This window comes from Nuphar pumila, chromosome 8, assembly GCF_984573655.1.
Source record: "Nuphar pumila chromosome 8, dmNupPumi1.hap1.1, whole genome shotgun sequence".
NCBI classification, from domain to species: domain Eukaryota; kingdom Viridiplantae; phylum Streptophyta; class Magnoliopsida; order Nymphaeales; family Nymphaeaceae; genus Nuphar; species Nuphar pumila.
The window spans coordinates 9320407-9338123 of NC_143256.1; the positions used below are offsets into that span (position 1 = coordinate 9320407).

Below are 17717 nucleotides of genomic sequence, written 5' to 3' on the forward strand. Positions count from 1 at the left end.
CACCGATCATGTATCTTCCGAAGATCAAGTAGCTGATGTCTTTACCAAGGCTCTGGCGAGGCCGAGTTTCTCTCACTATTGTGACAAGCTGAGCATGATTGATATCTATGCTCCAGCTTGAGGGGGAGTGTTGAGACATGCTATAAGGGTATTTTGGGTTTACGTGTTATTATATATTGTGTGAGGGCTATTTTTGTAATTTGGTGCTCTTGTTTAATCTCTATTTAAGTAGAGATTAAACCCTAATAATTGAGTGACTCTCTCTCTCTCTCTCTCTCTCTCTCTCTCTCTCTCTCTCTCTCTCTCTCTCTCTCTCTCTCTCTCTCTCTCTCTCTCTCTCTCGGTTCCTGCGTACTCTATCGTGGTTCTAACACGAGCCAAAGATGAGTCGAGCCACGAGCGGCTTGGCTTGTTTCCCAACCCTAGAAGGCAAGACTTATATCACAGTTATAATAAAAAATATGGACTACTATGAGGAAACAATTGCTCTAGCGATGAAGACGGCAACAGTGAGAGTTATTGCATCTACTACTTTGTTATGGTTGACATTTTTATCAACTAGATAGAAAGTGTCACGGGTTTAGAAGCGAAGTCCCCCGCGACAGTGCTTTGGTCAATCACAAACACTAAAAGCAAGCTTTTTAAGTGCACAGAAAACTCTCAACACACGCACAAGAGCAGAAGCAAAAGTATGTGCATGCACAAAACAAATAGAGAGCAAAGAGGCAAGGATGCATAAACTTTCTTTATAGCAAGTGGAAGCAAAGTACATATAAAGAGAGAGAGAAGGGGAGAGGGACCTGTTACCGAAGTATACGAGGGGGTGGGCTTAGGCCAAAGGCCATTTATATGGCACTGAAGAGCACCAAAGAGGTATACACATCAGATGCAAAAAGTAAAAAACATGTCGGTTCGGAACACGCTCCCCCGCTTAAGTTAGCATTGTCCTCTACATCAATCGTTCATGGTAGTCCTACACAAATTGACGATGCTAAAACAAGTGGGTAACTTTCTTCTGGGTGGCTTCACTTTATGGTAGACATTTCCATTGCATCAGGTACTTCTTAACTTCGTCAATGTACTTGTTGGAGTGGTTGAGGATGACTTCTAGTTCTCGGACTAGGATGTTGATTGTTGATAACGTATGTTGTGGGATGGGAGCACGTTGAGGCATGCTTCGTTGAGGATCTCCTTTATCTTCATGAAAAGGCTTCAGGTTGCACACATGAAAGACTGAATGCACTTGAAAATGTGATAGTAAGTCCAATCTATAGGCTAAGTTCCCAACACGCTTGGTGATGGTGAAAGGGTCATCATACTTGCAAATGAGGCATCGGTGGTGGCCTCGAAAGATAACTGTGTGGTTGGGGAAGAGATTCACCAATACAAAATTTTGTTGCCCGACGCTTCTCGTCAGCTCATTTCTTCATGTGCTTGGTCCCCTTGTTTAGATACGCCTTTGCCAATTTTGTTTGATCCTACTAGTTTCTGACAAACTGGTATGCATAAGGTACTTTGTTATGTCCTCGTGCGACAAGGGAGTATGGAGTCTGCGGTTGTTGTCCTCTTGCAACTTCGAATGGACTATGGCCGGATGACTCGCTCTTCTGGAGGTTGTAGCAGAATTCAGTGGTAACAAGTAAATCAACTCAATCTCTTTGGTTGGCACTAACAAAGTGCCAAAGATATTCCTCTAGCATATCGTTAATCCTCTTTGTTTGCCCAGCGATTTGAGGATGAAAACTTGTGCTAAAGTGCAAGTTTGTCCCCATCAAGCGAAATACTTGCCAAAAATTTTCTATGAAGCGGGCGTCTCGATCGTTGACGATGTTCTCGAGTATTCTCCAATACTTAATCGTGTTCCGCACGAACAACTTTGCGATATCGACAGTTGAACAGGTCGCGGGGGCAAGCACAAAGATAGCATACTTCGAAAACCTATCCACGACCACATAAATTGAATTGCAACCTTAAGCTTTTGGTAAGCTGACGATGAAGTCCATGAAAATACACTCCCACGGATGGCTTGGCACTAATAGCGACTCCAATAATCCTGCAGGTCTCTGGTTAACGAGCTTGTCTTGCTGACAGTTCAAGTAAGTTCACACATAGGCGTCCACATCACCGCACATTTTGCGGCCAGTAGAACGCAAGTTCCAACAACATCAGAGTCCTCTGTGTCTTGGGTGACCTGCCCAAATGGTATCATGGCACTCGTGCATTAAGCGTCTTTGTAGAGTATCTTGTTGCGGGATATACCAACAATCTCCCATAGAGCAGAACAAATTGTCCTCCAACCAAAATTTGTGTTTTTCCTTTACCAGTGTGATCAGTTGTTGGGTTGTCGGATCATTCTTCAATGCTTCCCAAACTTGTTCGAGAAGATCGTTTGTCGGTTGGCTAACGTTGTCGTCCCAAAAGAGCAGTGCTGCAAGTTCCGCCTTCCGACTCAAAGTGTCAACAACATTGGTCCTCCCTGACTTGTACTCAAGGACCATATCAAATTCCGCCATATAATCTTGCTAGCGGGCTTGTCTTAGAATCAACTTCTTTTGAGTCCGAAAGTAACTCATTACAACATTGTCAGTGTGCAATACGAATTGTGTGCACGACTGCTAACATTTCACTCTCATGCACAGTGTATCGTCGCTCAGCATCATTCAACTTGCAGCTCTCAAATGCAATGGGATGTCCTTCCTGAAGCAATACCCCTCCAATCACGAAGTAAAACGCATCAATCTGCACTTTGAATGGCTATTGGCAATCTAGTAACCGTAGCACAATTTCTTCTGTCAGGGCAAGCCTCAGCTTCTCAAAAGCTTCCTGGCATGCATCAGACCATAGCCATGGCCTGTCTTTTTTTAATAGATCAGTGAGTGGGGCATCGATCTGAGAATATCCTTTGATGAATCATCGGTAATATTTAGCAAGTCCCAAGAAAGAACGTAACTCAGAAACTTTAGCAGGCGGCTCTCACTCTTCAATAGCTCCAACCTTCATGTGGTCCATTTTTAATCTGCCTCCAACAACATAGCCAAGGAAGTGAATTTCTATCTGACCAAATAGACACTTTTTTCGCATGACATACAACTCGCGATCCTTTAGAGTCTGAAACACAATCTGAAGGTGTCGAATATGCTCCTCCGTAGAGTTGTTGTACACCACTATATCGTCTAAGTAAATCACGACAAATTTATCTAGGTGCAAGTAGAAAATCTTTTTCATCAAGGTTGAGAAGGTTATGGGCACGTCCGTCAGGCCGAATGGCATAACAAGAAATTTGAACGCCCCATAACGCATCACACAAGTGGTCATGGCTTTGTCTCTTTAGCTACTTTTACTTACCAATAACTCGATCTCAGGTCCAACTTAGAGAAAACCTAAGCCTCAAACAAGTCTGAAATGAATACTTATTCTTCACTATCAATTTATTAAATGCTCTCTAGTCTACGCACAAACGCTTCTACCCATCGTGTTTTGCCTGAAATAGCATGGGTGCTCCAAAGGGAGCTTTGGACGGTTGGATGATCCATGTTTCAAACATATCATCGAGTTACTGGAGCAGTTCCTGCAATTAAGGAATTGCCATACGGTATAGAGCCATTGTGGGTGGTCGTGCACCCGGCATTAGCTCAATTTAATGGTCTAACTCACGCCTAGAAGGAAGCTTTTTCTATAGTTCAGCGGGCATAACTTCACCAAACTCCTTCAACACGAGCAGTAAGGCCCCCTGGGACATCAGCAACTTCTCTCGTTTCTTTCATTGCTCGGATCGTGATAAGAAAAGTTTCATCATCACTTTTCATGCCTCTCTTTAGTTGGAGTGCAGACACAAATCGCTCACGAGGCTTCTCTGCAAGCAGTGTGGCTATCATGTAGGGTTGATTCTCACCCTCAAAGCTGACTGTTCAGGTGAGGCATCGGCACAGCCTTATTACTTCTCAAAAATTTCATCCCAAGGATGACTTTGAAATCATACATCGGTGCTACTGAAAATGTGGTCCTTCCCGACCAGTTATGGATTCGCACTGGTGAATTACAGATAACACCATAGATGGTTTTTGCTTCGGAGTTCACCGCTTTCATGCAGCTCGCCTTCTCCCACTGTAACCTTAAACGTTCTGCTTCTTTGCGAGAGATGAAGTTATGTGTGACACTTGTGTCTAGCAATGCCTTGGTGAGTCTCCCGTTGAGCAAAAGTTCTAAGTATATCAGTTTCTTGCATACAGGTGGTTCCGCAATAGCTATCACCTTCACTACATTCATCATCTGCATTGCCCTAACAGTTGGTGCCTCTGAAGGTTGACAAACTTCTTTACCTTGAACGGCATTCACAACTCAGGGTGCACGGTTATCTCCATTCCCTTGACAACGATTCATGTTGGAACACACCAAGGCCCAGTGATCACTGTGACAGATATAGCAGTCACGACGATGGTAGTTCAGTCCTTGAGGATTGTTCTTGTTCTAATTATTGTTGTTATTCTGGCCATCCTGTAGGCCAAGATTCTATTGGTTTCAACGGATAGTGTTGTGCCCATTGTCATTCCTTCGGTTGTTATTGTTACGGTCATTTTCATATTGCCTACCTTGAAATGTCATGTTGTGCCTATCGAACTCGGCAAGCTTCTCGACAACAGCGAGCGATGCAGCGAGAGTTGGAGGGTCATGCTGAATCAGTTTTGTGGTTTCCCACCTTTGCAATACATGCCTGAAGTGGAACAACTAATCTGCATTGCCCATGTCCTTGATGTCCAACATCACCGAGCTGAATGCCTTGACATAACCGTGAATTGACCTTGTCTGCTTCAATGATAGCAGTCTCTTGCGGGCCAATCTTTCCTCATTTTTGGGCAAAAAGAAGTCTTGTAGCTCTTTATTGAGATCCTCCCATGAGTCTACCACGACAAGCCGGTGTGTTCACCAAAGGATTATTTCATCCGCAAAGTACATATGCCATCTATTTGTGACTTCAACTCTGGCAGCATCGAGGTACTGCTTCATTTGGTAAATAAAGTTCACGATATGTCTCGAGTTTCGAGTACCCCTATACTTTGCGGGCTTAGGTAGCTTGATACGGGACCTATCCGCATGCACTGCTGATCCACCAGCTGGGACAGTCCTTAGCTATCGCTCCAATTGATCATTCTTTTGTCGAACAACATCCATTTCTGCAGCCATGGTGTTGAACCATTTTAGCATATCATCAAACTTGGTGGCAAGATCATCCACCAAATCCCCAAATCTCACAATTGGCAAACTCGTGACTCGGTCTCGGATCGGACCCCTACCAGTCACTGAGTCAGTGGGTTGACTCAGTGACTCGGACAAGTCATGACTATATTTTATAGTGAAAGCACATGAATAAGACATGGAAATAACTAAACTTCAAGCTAATATGCCAATAACTAAGTTACAAAAACATATAATTATACATGATTATTAACTTTTTCCATTGAACAATATTAGATTTTTCATAACAAGTGACTATATCAGAATTATGCATTAAAATAATAAACTATATAATAAACTATATGATAAAAAAAATTTATTTGATAGGTTGGATCAGCAGTCCTGTGACCCAGTTGAGGTCTCATTCAGGTCGACTCGGGTGATTCTTGAGTCGACTCGCCGAGTTTGCCAACTATGTCAAATCTAGTGGCAAGACTTTCCATAGAGTCCTCCAATCCCTCTACTGCAATCCTGATCTCATGATCAAGCATCACAAAAGCAGCATTTGTCACATTAACCAACTTTACCACGTTGATCACGGTCCCTGTTAGCTCGACGACATCGTGCACGATGACTGACACACGGTCATCAAACATGAACTCTTCTTCAGGAGGAACCTGACTACCCGAATAAGTCATGCTTTATTTCTTCGGCGGCATTGTTAATCCCAACGTCGACTAGGCTCTGGTACCAACTTCTCACGAACTCAGAAGTGAAGGCCCCCGCGACGGTGCCTCGATCAATCACAAACATTGAAAGCAGGCCTTTTAAGTGCACAAACAAACTCTCAACACATGCGCAGGAGTGGAAGAAAAAGTGTGTGCATGCACAAACACATAGGGACCCGTTATTGAAGTATGGGGGGCTTAGGCCAAAAGCCATTTATATGGCACAGGAGAGTGCCAAAGAGGTATACACATCAGATGCAAAAAGTGAAAAATATGGCAGTCCTGAACAAAAAGAATGTTTTTTATATAAAGAATTAAAGGAATAGGTTTTTATGGAGCAACTGCAAGAATTTGATAGGGCTAACACAAACAGATATCTCTACAAAATTAATAAATCAATTTATGTTGTGAAACAAAACTGGAGAACATGGTTCCAAAGTTTTCATAGTGTGCTAAAAGCGAGAGGATTTGAAGGGTTTGCAATCAACCATTTATTCTTTATGAATAAAAGTGGTAAAAGAATTGTCATAGTTCTTTTATATGTTGACATCATCACAATTGGTAATTTTATAGAGTTAATTAATGATATGAAATTTTTGCATTACGTTCCTTATGAAGGATCTGAGCTAGTTAAACACTTTTTGGGTATAGAAGTTGATATACATGTAGTCACATTAAGATGTCACAACACTAATATGACATAGACATCTTAAAAAGATTTAACATGGCTTTGTGCAAGCCTGTGGATACTACTTGGGCAATGATTCAAGTATGAGGGTGAATTATTAATGGATCCCAAAAAATATCGAAGCAGGGCAGAAGCATTACAAATATTAACTATCACAAGATTTATCACATTTTTGGTTAATCAAGTTTGCCAATTTATGCAAGCTCTTATTACACATGGAAGCGTTAAAAAGAATTGTGGGGCACATGAAAGAAACTATTGGATGGACTCATATATTACACAAATGATCTAACCAAAGTAGCAATACAATCAGTATTAAATTTATTTGAATGCAGAAAGGGCAGGCAACCCCAAGTCCCCAACACTTGAAGGTCAGTTTCAACTTTCAAGATTTGGTGTTTACTTCGATAGGAACTTGATATTATGGAAGAGTCAAAAGCAGAAAACCATAACAGGGTCACCTAAAGAATCAGAGTATAGAGCATTGGCAACCACATTCATTCAAAGACGGTTAGGATACAGTCTCATAAGATTGTTGGGCTTAAAAGTAGATTGATCCATAACCTTTTTTTATAATTAAAGTGCTCTAGCTTTGACTTAGAATCCTATATTTTTATGGTAAACCAAAGCAAGTTCAGACAGATTAGAGCTTTTTTTCATAAAAGAATTGAATATGAAAAGATAGAGGCAAAGTCTGTTAAGTTATGAACATCAAGTACAAAATATCTTCACAAAAGATTAACAATCCGAGCATGAGTATTTGAAGACTAAATTGTACATGTTTCAGAAGCATGTATAGCTTGAGGAGTGTTAAGCCTAGAGCACGTCAGGGGTGTTTTTGTCCCTTCACATAGGGATTGTGTTTGTAATGGTATTGATGCATCTTACAGCACATATATAAGTTGTAATTTACCCTTTTAGGACTTTGACATAAATAAGACATTATGGGGCTGGCCTCCCTCCATCGATAGGATATTGGAGTCCATGCTGGGCTGTCACTCTTTTCTTCCACGAATTCACGTGTAGCTACAGCCTCGGTTTGCATGCAGCAAAGAACCAGACCTGATTTACAATATCATCCATGTATGACCACAAACTAAACAACTATGTCACACAGATACTCCATTTTGGCCCCATACTATGTCCTCTTATATACTAGTCATATTGAAAACTTTATAAAAATGGCCACATCCCCACATTGGCAACCGGATCCATGTGCCATAACTATACAAAGGGAGAAAAAAACTGTGCATCTCCCTCAATAAAGGTGTTTTCATATTCATTGACATATTTTCCCCATTGAAGGGAAGCAACAGTAATAAACAATTGAACTATACATGAGAGGCAAGGGCGATGTGATAATTATAGTCATTGTCCCACTACTCTAAATTCCTCTGATGATAAGTCTCATCTTATCTATCCCTTGGCTTTCCAAACAAAAGAACATAAAAAGAGTATATTATGTAATAATACATTCTAGCACTTACATGGCTGGCAAGCATGTACCAGAGTAAATAGTATGCAGCACCAGCCCAAGTGGTTTCAGCGAAGACACCGGCTGTCCTTTTCAGCTCTGAAGTTAATGGAAATATCCGGAAAAGCCTTGGAAGAGATTGAAGCAATATAGTATAATGCAGTGCGGTTTTTGTAGCCAACACAACTGAACCCTCTGAATTATGGAGAAATCTAGCGACTACAATCTGCAAAAGATACAAAAAGTCAACATGAATGTCTATTGTTACTATTTTCAGCTTACCCCAATAGAAAATAACAAAAGTAAAACACTCCACAATGTACCGAGACTGTGTATTTAGACACCAAATGGTATTTAAGATTATAGATATGTTTCTTAAAGGCTAAGAATGCAACATAAGAAACAAGGATTCTTTTTGAGAGAATAATTTTTTTTTTTAGAGAAACATCAGAAACAAGTATTCACGTACCTAGTTTCCTAAAAAGAGAATTCTCGACACATGTTTCCCAAAGAGACGATTATCCTTTTTAGAAGGTTGACACAACAATAAAAAGACACAGAGATCATTCTGGTAGTGAAAACCTAAACAAGTCCAAGAACTTGATCCATGGAACGCTCTGTACACAAAATCCTCCTAGGTTCAACTGATACAGGAATATTTATGATTTGAACTATATATCCCTATAGGCAATACTGACACCACTAATAAGCTAATCAACAAAATGATTTTTCTTATTAACCAGAGATGCACATTACAGCTACAAAGATGCATATCTTATGTGTATTAAACAGTGCCTACAGTTTTTCGACTGACTGAATTTTGTCATCCCTCATATATCTATTCCAAAGAAACCAGTCATGAACATCATATAGGCGGTAATATAAACCTGGATGCATAAATATGTTTAAAATTTAAACTAGTATCCTCCTGAAAATTCTTTAATCTTCTCAAGTTAAGTCACTAGCCCTGAATCACCATACTGCAGCAAATTGGCCCTCTTAGGAACTTTATCATTTCAGTTTGGGTAATGGAACACTATTTCCATCATGTACAACTTGAAACTATATTGAACAATCTACATCACCAAATCATGTTTCTAATATTTAGTGTAGACTAGTAATAAACAATGGTTCCCTGACTAACATGAGTGGCTTAGTCACAAGGATCAATGCCGTATATTCAGAAATTAATAAACTGTTACTTTTGTACACTACAATCACATTCTCAACATTTCAACTGATACTTGTATTCACAAATGATCAGTAAAGTATCACCATATCACAATAGTCAACATAAGGTTATGGCAGAACATTACAGATAGCATCACCAACCAACAAATGCTTTTCTAAAACCATAAACAAAATTCCCCAGAATAGAAAGTTCAGTCAAGGCATTATTTCTGAAATAAAATACAGCTATAAGCACAAAGAGAACAGAACAACTTGTAGTTAGTACCACTAATAAATATCAAGTCGACAAAGTTTCACATTTAAAGTTCATAACGATATGAAGAAGAGCAAACAAGTTCTGTAGTCTCAAGGAAAGTAATGTAAAAACCACAACCTGTTTAGAAGATCAGAATGACACCTGCATGCAACTCAAATCTCTACTTTTGGTTATGAAAAAAGGCCATGTTTATAAAGCAGATCTGAATAAAATAATCATATTATAGTACTGGGAAAATTATAGGTCCAGCCACTGCTCACCCTAGGCTAAGACAAAATCACAAAAAGATAATTCACATTGACCACAGAGTATGACACTTACCTAGAAGAATGACTCAACTTGGAAAACTTGGATAGGTTCAGTATGAGTCAATCGTGGGCATGTGTAATGGGCAATGGCAACTTGCTAGGTCATACGGCGGCTTGCCAACATGACAATGCAAGATCCACAGATGGGGATCTCATGCCCTTAGCTCTAAGACAGTCAACAATGTGCACCATCTCATCCAATTTAACATTTGTCCACCCCACTCATAACTCTTAAGTTATAAAATCACCATAATAGCAGCATCACAGAGACTCGATCGAACAGTTAAGATGTTCTCCAATAGCCCCAAGGGGGTGGCATAGTGGAGTGGGGCCTTGACTGCTAGACGGGCAGTCAAGGTTCGATTCCCATGGTCATCGCCCCTCTGCGCAAGCCAATGCGCAGCATAGACCCCAAGAGTGGGGGGTCCTAACCTCGGAGTTTTACGCCTCCAGCATGATGACCATAGAACCAGGTCTTCAAGCCGGATGGGGTTTCTTCGGGTTATAAATCGAAAAAAAGATGCCCTCCAACAGGTACCAAGGTTATAAACATGCAGCACCTTAGGTTGTTCATGACCAAGGACGTTCTACTAAACTATGAGTACAACATTAGAGACTGCTTAATTGGGGGGGAGGGAGGAATTTAGTGAAATGTTAGAAATCCACAAAAGTGGCAGATGATGAAGTAACAAATATCTCCAGTAGTCAGTTTATTTCCAGCAGCTAGCCAGTCGGAGCGTGTCAACAAGATGATGAAATTTTTTTGTTCCTAACATGTTTTGGAGTAAGATGATGGTTCCTTAGATTAACTGCTATGACCAAGGGTAATGATGTAATTTTGCATGATGCATTTAATAATTAATATGGGATAATGGGACTTTTTCTTGCTTTTTCATTGAAGGAGTTCTCTTCAAACATTAAATTCCGGAGACTCGAAATGAACCTTGAACTTACATAATTTTAAACCTAAAATTCCATCAAGTTGTAATATCTTAAGGCTCTGTTTGGAAGCTTGCAGTTGAATACGAAGATTTAGGATAATTTGCCTCAAACCCCACCTAAAATGGCTGTTTGGAAGAAGGTGTTGAAGCATTTGGGGGAGTTAAAGACATAGTCTAAGATTTCTTCTTTTTTTCTCCTTCTATAAAACAAGTTCACAAATATCTCGCACTATCCAGGAGTTGGATGTTTTCACTTTTGCAACTCTGTCTGCCACCTTGCTCCCAAACATAGCAAAATTAAGAAATTGAAAACAATGCTTAGAAACATCTATCTCCTATAAAGAAAAAATAACGCAAAATAAGAACCGATATTTTCTGAAACATATAGAACTCGCTATGAAGGAAGCAAAACAAGTTTATACAAGTGAAAGAAAAGGGAGAAAAGAACAACAGTTCTTTTTACCTGTGGAATAGGCAGCACAGAACAGAAATCTATAATAAATTGCTTTTTCAGGTATCTCTTAGCTATTTTCCCAGGGTCTATAACCAGTTCACCTCTACCAAAAACCCTTGATGATGGAGCAGTGAATGCAGTACGAAATTGCAGATACATGTGAATTCCATAGAACAAGTCAAGGGCAGTGCGCAAAGAAATAAGTATGATGGCCAAATTCCAACCAATTGCAAGGCAGTTTGATCCATTATCAACCACCGGAAGGTAAAAAAATAAGGGATCCACTAATACTGCAAGAATACAACACACAACAAAAAGCCTATTCCATTTTAGGAGGGATTTATTTTGTGGATCATATATTGTCCTATCTGCGACCTTGAGATCCTCAGGAAATACTGCTCGAGAAACACCAAACCGAAGTGATCGACCCAGTGATCTAAGTCCTTGAGAGCCTTTCCTCATTCCCCTCCTAAAGGAGTTTGATGTACTCTGGTTTGATGAATTCCATCCTTCCAAGTTAAATCCGCATCGCTTAATCCCATTTTGTGAACTTATTGAAGACCGAGAATCCAAATCATCCAGCCTGCAGCTAAATCAGCATCCATATCACTGCAAACATCCCACTAAGAAACCCAACAATCAAAGCCCAATTATAGAAACATGAAAGCTGGCAGTTACAGGAAGGTAACTAGAATCACATGGTGCAGATTTTAGCAATTTATTAGGCTAAAAAGACGAACCATGTCAAATACCCAACAACAATATGATTATCCAGGCCTAAAAATGAAACCTATGAGCACACACAGCACTAAACCTACTTATATAAGGACCGGTTCATGGTGGCATTTAGAAATCATATCAGCTTCTAGAGTCATTCTATTTGAACTTTCAAATTAAAGTTACAAAATGTCAATGCAAATTTTAGAAGTAAGCTCTACTAAGCAATGAAAATGCCAAAACATATTGACCTAACTGTGAAAAGTTGGAAATAGAACCTCCATGTCCTGAACTCAATCTTGCCATTCCATTTAACGGATAATTTTCTGGGGATATGAATACTCTTGAGACACTAGGACACAAAGCATAGGCATTGCTTATCAATTGTATAAATTCAATCAGTCACTGCAGTAGATAAAACAATTCAATCATCATTAGATTCAATTTTGAAGGTAGTAAAAAATCAACTGGTTGCAATGCATGAAAATGAGGATGGTTTAAAAATGGCCAAAAACATCAATCAACAGACAAAAGAAGTTAATAGATCATGCTGAACATGATCCAAAGGTCAGTTTTTGCTTTCGAAAATTAGTTCTGTGTAATTCAAGAGCATACCACAACAGTCACACCCTATATTACACACACAGACACAATCTCAGAAACAGTGAAATGGTCCAATCGGCCATGTTAGAGTAGGAAGTACACAAATGAAAATTTATTGGTTTTTGAGCATCTTTTAAGACAATAGTTGCATGAAGGGGCATGTCAAAAAACAAAAGCAAGCCTCATGTTGTTATGCTAATCCAGAATCCAGTGATATGAACAAAAATATATCCTATGAAAAGAAAAGACAAAAGCAAGCTTAAGAAGCAATAACACAATGGGACACTTGAAGAAGAAATGAATACCTTACAAACTTCTCTCTTTGACCTCCCATAAGTTGTGATCTATAACCACAGTCAATCATTTTGGCTATTGTTTATTTGCTTTAATTTACTGTAAGATGCTAAACTCTTTAAGTTTTAGCCCAACATCAGATAATAAACTGCATCATTTAATTATTAAGAGAACTGCGAAAGCAACTGCACAGAAGGCCTGGAAAAAAAAATGTCATAGAAGTCATAAAACTGCAAAAAATAAAATGGCGGCCTAATTCTGAATATTATATGGAAAACAAAGATAATTGACTGTTAAGATGGAAGCAATCTTATATATATTATTTATTTATTTATATATTATATTTATATACATGTATACATATATATAATATGTATGTATATATACATTGTTATTTATATAAAATATACATTATATATAATAGTCAACTTGAGTTGACTAAGTCAACCAATGTAGACTTTATATAGCCGTTGGAGAGGGTCCAAGATCCTCTCCAATGGTTAGAAGGGTTCTCCCCTTCTCCTTTTCTCTCCTTCTTCCCTATAAATAGGGGTGACTTTGTGCATTGTAAAGTGAAAGAGTGGTGAATAGTGTAAAACTTAGTAAGGGATCTGTTCAGCCTGCACAGGAAACAGAAAACAGAAAAGGGAGAGAGAGGGAGATACACAATGGCTGGGGCAGCTTATGTGTTTCACACCACCGAGCCCTAATCTCTTATCATTAAATAGCCTTTACAAAGATAGAGATTAAAATATAACATCATAACACTTATATTACATAAGTGCCATTAATGAGAAAAACGTCAGCTGCATAATTAAAAGAATAGACAGATGTATGGATTTGGATCCAGATCCAAATCCATGTGCATGCTCTATTTTAACACCCTCCCTCAAGTTGTACATGATTTTGGAGCATGTACAACTTGCTCTTCAATAGCCAAAATTGATGTGTTGTTAACCCTTTGGTAAACAAGTCTGCCACTTGATCTTCTGTTCGAACATGATGTAGTTTTATCTCTTTCATCTCGACTTTCTGCCGTATAAAATGTTGATCAATCTCAATGTGCTTTGTTCTGCTATGTTGAATAGGATTACACACAATGTTTATTGCGCTTTGATTGTCGCATAGAAGAGATGATCGAATAATTGTCTCCCTAAGATCACTCAATAAATGTCTAATCCATGTAACTTCTGTCGTGCCTGCAACCATCGACTTGTATTCAGCCTCTGTACTTGATCGTGCCACTGGCTTTTGTTTTCTACTGCTCAAAGACACTAAATTGTGTCCAATATATACACAATATCCAGAGATAGATCGTCTTTCATCTGGATCCCCTGCCCAATCTGTGTTTGTACAAGTGATGAGTTCATGTCCTTTATGTAGGTTATCGTTCTTGTGGTAAACAAGTATGTCTCCTATAGTTCCTTTTAAATAACGTAGAATGCGCTTCACAGCTTTCATATGACCTTCCGTTGGAGCGTGCATAAATTGGGATACATGATTGACAACATAAACGATATCAGGTCTGGTAAAGGTCAAATACTGCAGCATCCCTACAAGGCTTCTATACGTTTTAGGGTCGACACAAAGATGGTCATCTTCAGAACTCAGCCTTTGATGTAATACACTCGGAGTATTGACAACTCGGAGTATTGACAGGTTTGCAATTCGTCATCCCGGCTCTTTCTAGGAGATCAAGAGTGTATTTTTGTTACATGAGTGTCAATGTGTCCTTTTGTCTGTCAACCTCCATACCAAGAAAATACCTCAACTCCCCTAAATCTTTCATCTTGAAAGTTTTCATCAAAAAACGCTTCACATCTTGCACATGATTATCTGAACCCCCAGTGATTACAATGTCATCAACATATATAAGAAGTGTAACGATGTCCGTTTTCTGGTAAATAAAGAGCGAGTGGTCCAGAGAGCGTCTTCTAAAACCATATCCTTGAATTTGCATGGAAAAACTTTCAAACCAAGAATGAGACTCCTGTTTCAACCCATACAGAGATTTCCTTAGCTTGCATACCCAGGCAGTAGGATCCTTCTCGGCATACTCAGGAGGTTGCTCCATATATACTTCTTCCTTTAAATTTTCATGCAAGAATGCATTTTTAACATTTATCTGACTAAGCTTCCATCCTCGGTCGACTGCTAGAGATATGATGACACGAATTGTGCCCATTTTGACTACAGGACTAAAGGTTTCATCATAATCTTCACCACATTGTTGTGTAATTCCCCGAGCAACAAGTCGTGCTTTATATCTGTCAATACTTCCTTCGGGCTTATATTTTGTTTTATAAACCCATTTTGAGCCAACAACATTCTTTTTTTTCGGTCGAGGCACTATTTCCCAAGTTTGACATTCATGAAGAGCTTCCATTTCTTCATCCATAGCCTCAATCCAATGATGAGATTGAAGAGACTAAGACAAGTGGGTTCATTCTGCTTTGTGAGCTGAGATAGAAATAGCTTAAAACCAAGAGAAAATGTCTCATAACTCACCCATCGCTGAATAGGATGCCTGATGCGTGAAGGCCTTTGAGCCAGAGCATTAGGGATGATTTCCACATCCTTCGGTCATGTATTCCTGTTCCTTCTAGTGTATATTTGTCCAGAGAAGCGTGAAACTGGAGGTGGTTCAACCGGTGGTGGATCAACTGAAGATGGCTCAACATACATCTGTGAGTCATCTGACTCCCTTCTCAAGTCGAATGAAGGACAAGTTGCCTGACATGTCTCTTTTATATTGGCAAAAAGATCTGCGTTCATCCATGGATCATATACCTCTACTTCTCGAGATGTTAACGCTTCAGAGTCATTGATCTGAAAGTGTTGTTCATCGAAAACAACATTTCTGGAAGTCCTAATACGTTTTGTAGTAGGGTCATAGCATCGATAGCCTTTATATTCATCCGTGTAACCAACAAATCTGCACTTAGCGGCCATGTCCTGAAACTTATTTCGCAGAGATGAATCAATATGCACATAACATGTGCAACCAAAAACACGCAGCTCATCATAAGAGGGATGTTGCCCAAATAAAACGTAATAAGGAGATTTCCGATCCAGAAGAACCATAGGAAGACGATTGATGACATGAACAGATGTGTGAAAAACTTTTGTCCAAAGACTAATGGGCACATTGCTGTCATGTAACATGCTCATCGCACTCTCGACAATATGCATGTGTTTCCTCTCTGCAACCCCATTTTGTTGAGAGCTGTGGGGGCAAGAAACTTGTCGACTTATTCCCTTATCCCGAAGAAAGGCAATAAACTCGTTCGATGAATACTCACCTCCACCATCACATTGCAAGTGCACAATATCACAAGAAAATTTTGTTTTGACCATCGAATGAAATTCTCGAAATATTTGGAAAACTTCATGCTTGCGTTTCAAGAAATATATCCAAGTATAACGGGAATAAGAATCAATAAAAATAACATAATAACGACTGCCAGAGAGAGAAGGAATAGGTGCGGGTCCCCAAACATCGGAGCAAACAATTTCAAATGGCTTTGAAGCTCTTTTATTAATAATATGAAAAGGGAGAACATGACTTTTGCAGAGTTCACAAGATGAACATTTTTTATTCTCTAAAGAGGAACATAAACTAGACTCTGGAAGAAGACCATCAGAGACAAGACTTTCAACGAAACCCCAACTACAATGTCTCAAGCGACTGTGCCAGATATCTGGCTTATTACAATGAGATGAATTAAAAACTTCCAATGGAATAAAAGACAAAGACTCTGAAGACGAAGACACTGAAGAATGCTTGGACGACTTCAACTGGAGAACTGGAACTGAGGGAATCGACTTGAAGACATTCATGTTTCCTCGTCGCTCCCCCTTAGTGAACGTCTCCTTCGTTCGTAGATCTTTAACATAAACAGAAGAGGGAGTAAATTCGACTGAAGAATTCATATCGTCAACAAGTTTAGCTACAGAGACAATGTTCTTTTTAATATTAGGAGCAAGAAGAACATTAGACAAGTGAAGTGCAGACTTTGACATAGGAATATGTGCACTGCCGGTATGGCTAATGGAGTGATAAGTTTCATCTCCCGTAACTATACTACCTTTTTTCTAGATAAGACAATAAGTGAGATAACTTACCCGCATTACCCATGACATGTGTGGCAGCACCAGAATCAACGTATCATTCTCCTAGTTCATTTTGCTTGATCGTCATATGTGATAATGCTGATAGCAGAAGTTGTTGCACATCTGTAGATGGTGCTTTCGTGTCCACAGTAGTAGCCGACTTATTCTCAATTTTGTTTATTTTTTCCTTGTTCTGCGGATTAAACCAGAGTTACCAGTCGAGGAAGCGAGAGCGGGAAGCTGGAAGCGATACGGTAAGCGGGAGCGGGAAGCGAGGCACTTTCAAAATTTTAGGAAGCGGGGAAGCATGGGATTACTTAGAAGAAAATTTTGAACCGTCTCGGAAGCGAACCGGAAGCGAGGGGGAAGCGAAAAAAATAGAAAAAATGGGGAAGCAAGGGGGAAGCATGGGGGAAGCGTGTTTCCCATAAAAGGGAAGTGTGTTTCCCATAAAAGGGAAATGTGTTTCCCATAAAAGGGAAGTGCGCTTCCCAAAAAAGGGGGACGCTTCCCCTCACGCTTCGAAAGCGCGACGTTTCGCGCTTCCGAAGCGCGCTTCCCCTTTTACCTAGGCGCTTCCGGTAACTCTGGATTAAACCAACAATCAGCTTTCATGTGTCCTCTTTTGTTACATAAGAAGCAAGTGGGCACTCTCCTCTGATTCCCTGCATTAAAAACACCTGAAAAATCAGGTGTAGGTAAGATACCACGTCCTCCCTGCCCAAAACGTCCACGACCTCAGCCTCCTTGATGCCATCCATTTCCTCATCCAAAACCT

At 39.7% G+C, this 17717-nt stretch overlaps 1 protein-coding gene across 2 annotated transcripts in view; it reads right to left on the reverse strand.

Annotated features, from left to right (window-relative positions):
- Positions 1-17717, reverse strand: part of LOC149829567 (putative cyclic nucleotide-gated ion channel 5) — a 93281-nt gene that overhangs the window by 48214 nt on the left and 27350 nt on the right. The window contains exons 2-4 of one of the 2 annotated variants that reach the window (XM_090016022.1): positions 12838-13024; positions 11222-11795; positions 8076-8288 (exon numbers count right to left, since the gene is read on the reverse strand). In XM_090016022.1, coding sequence (XP_089872148.1) covers positions 8076-8288; positions 11222-11795; positions 12838-12896 — 846 coding nt within the window. In that variant the 5' untranslated portion in view covers positions 12897-13024. Of the gene's footprint in view, positions 1-8075; positions 8289-11221; positions 11802-12837; positions 13025-17717 lie in introns of both variants that reach the window. The other variant, XM_090016021.1, reaches the window with a different exon arrangement.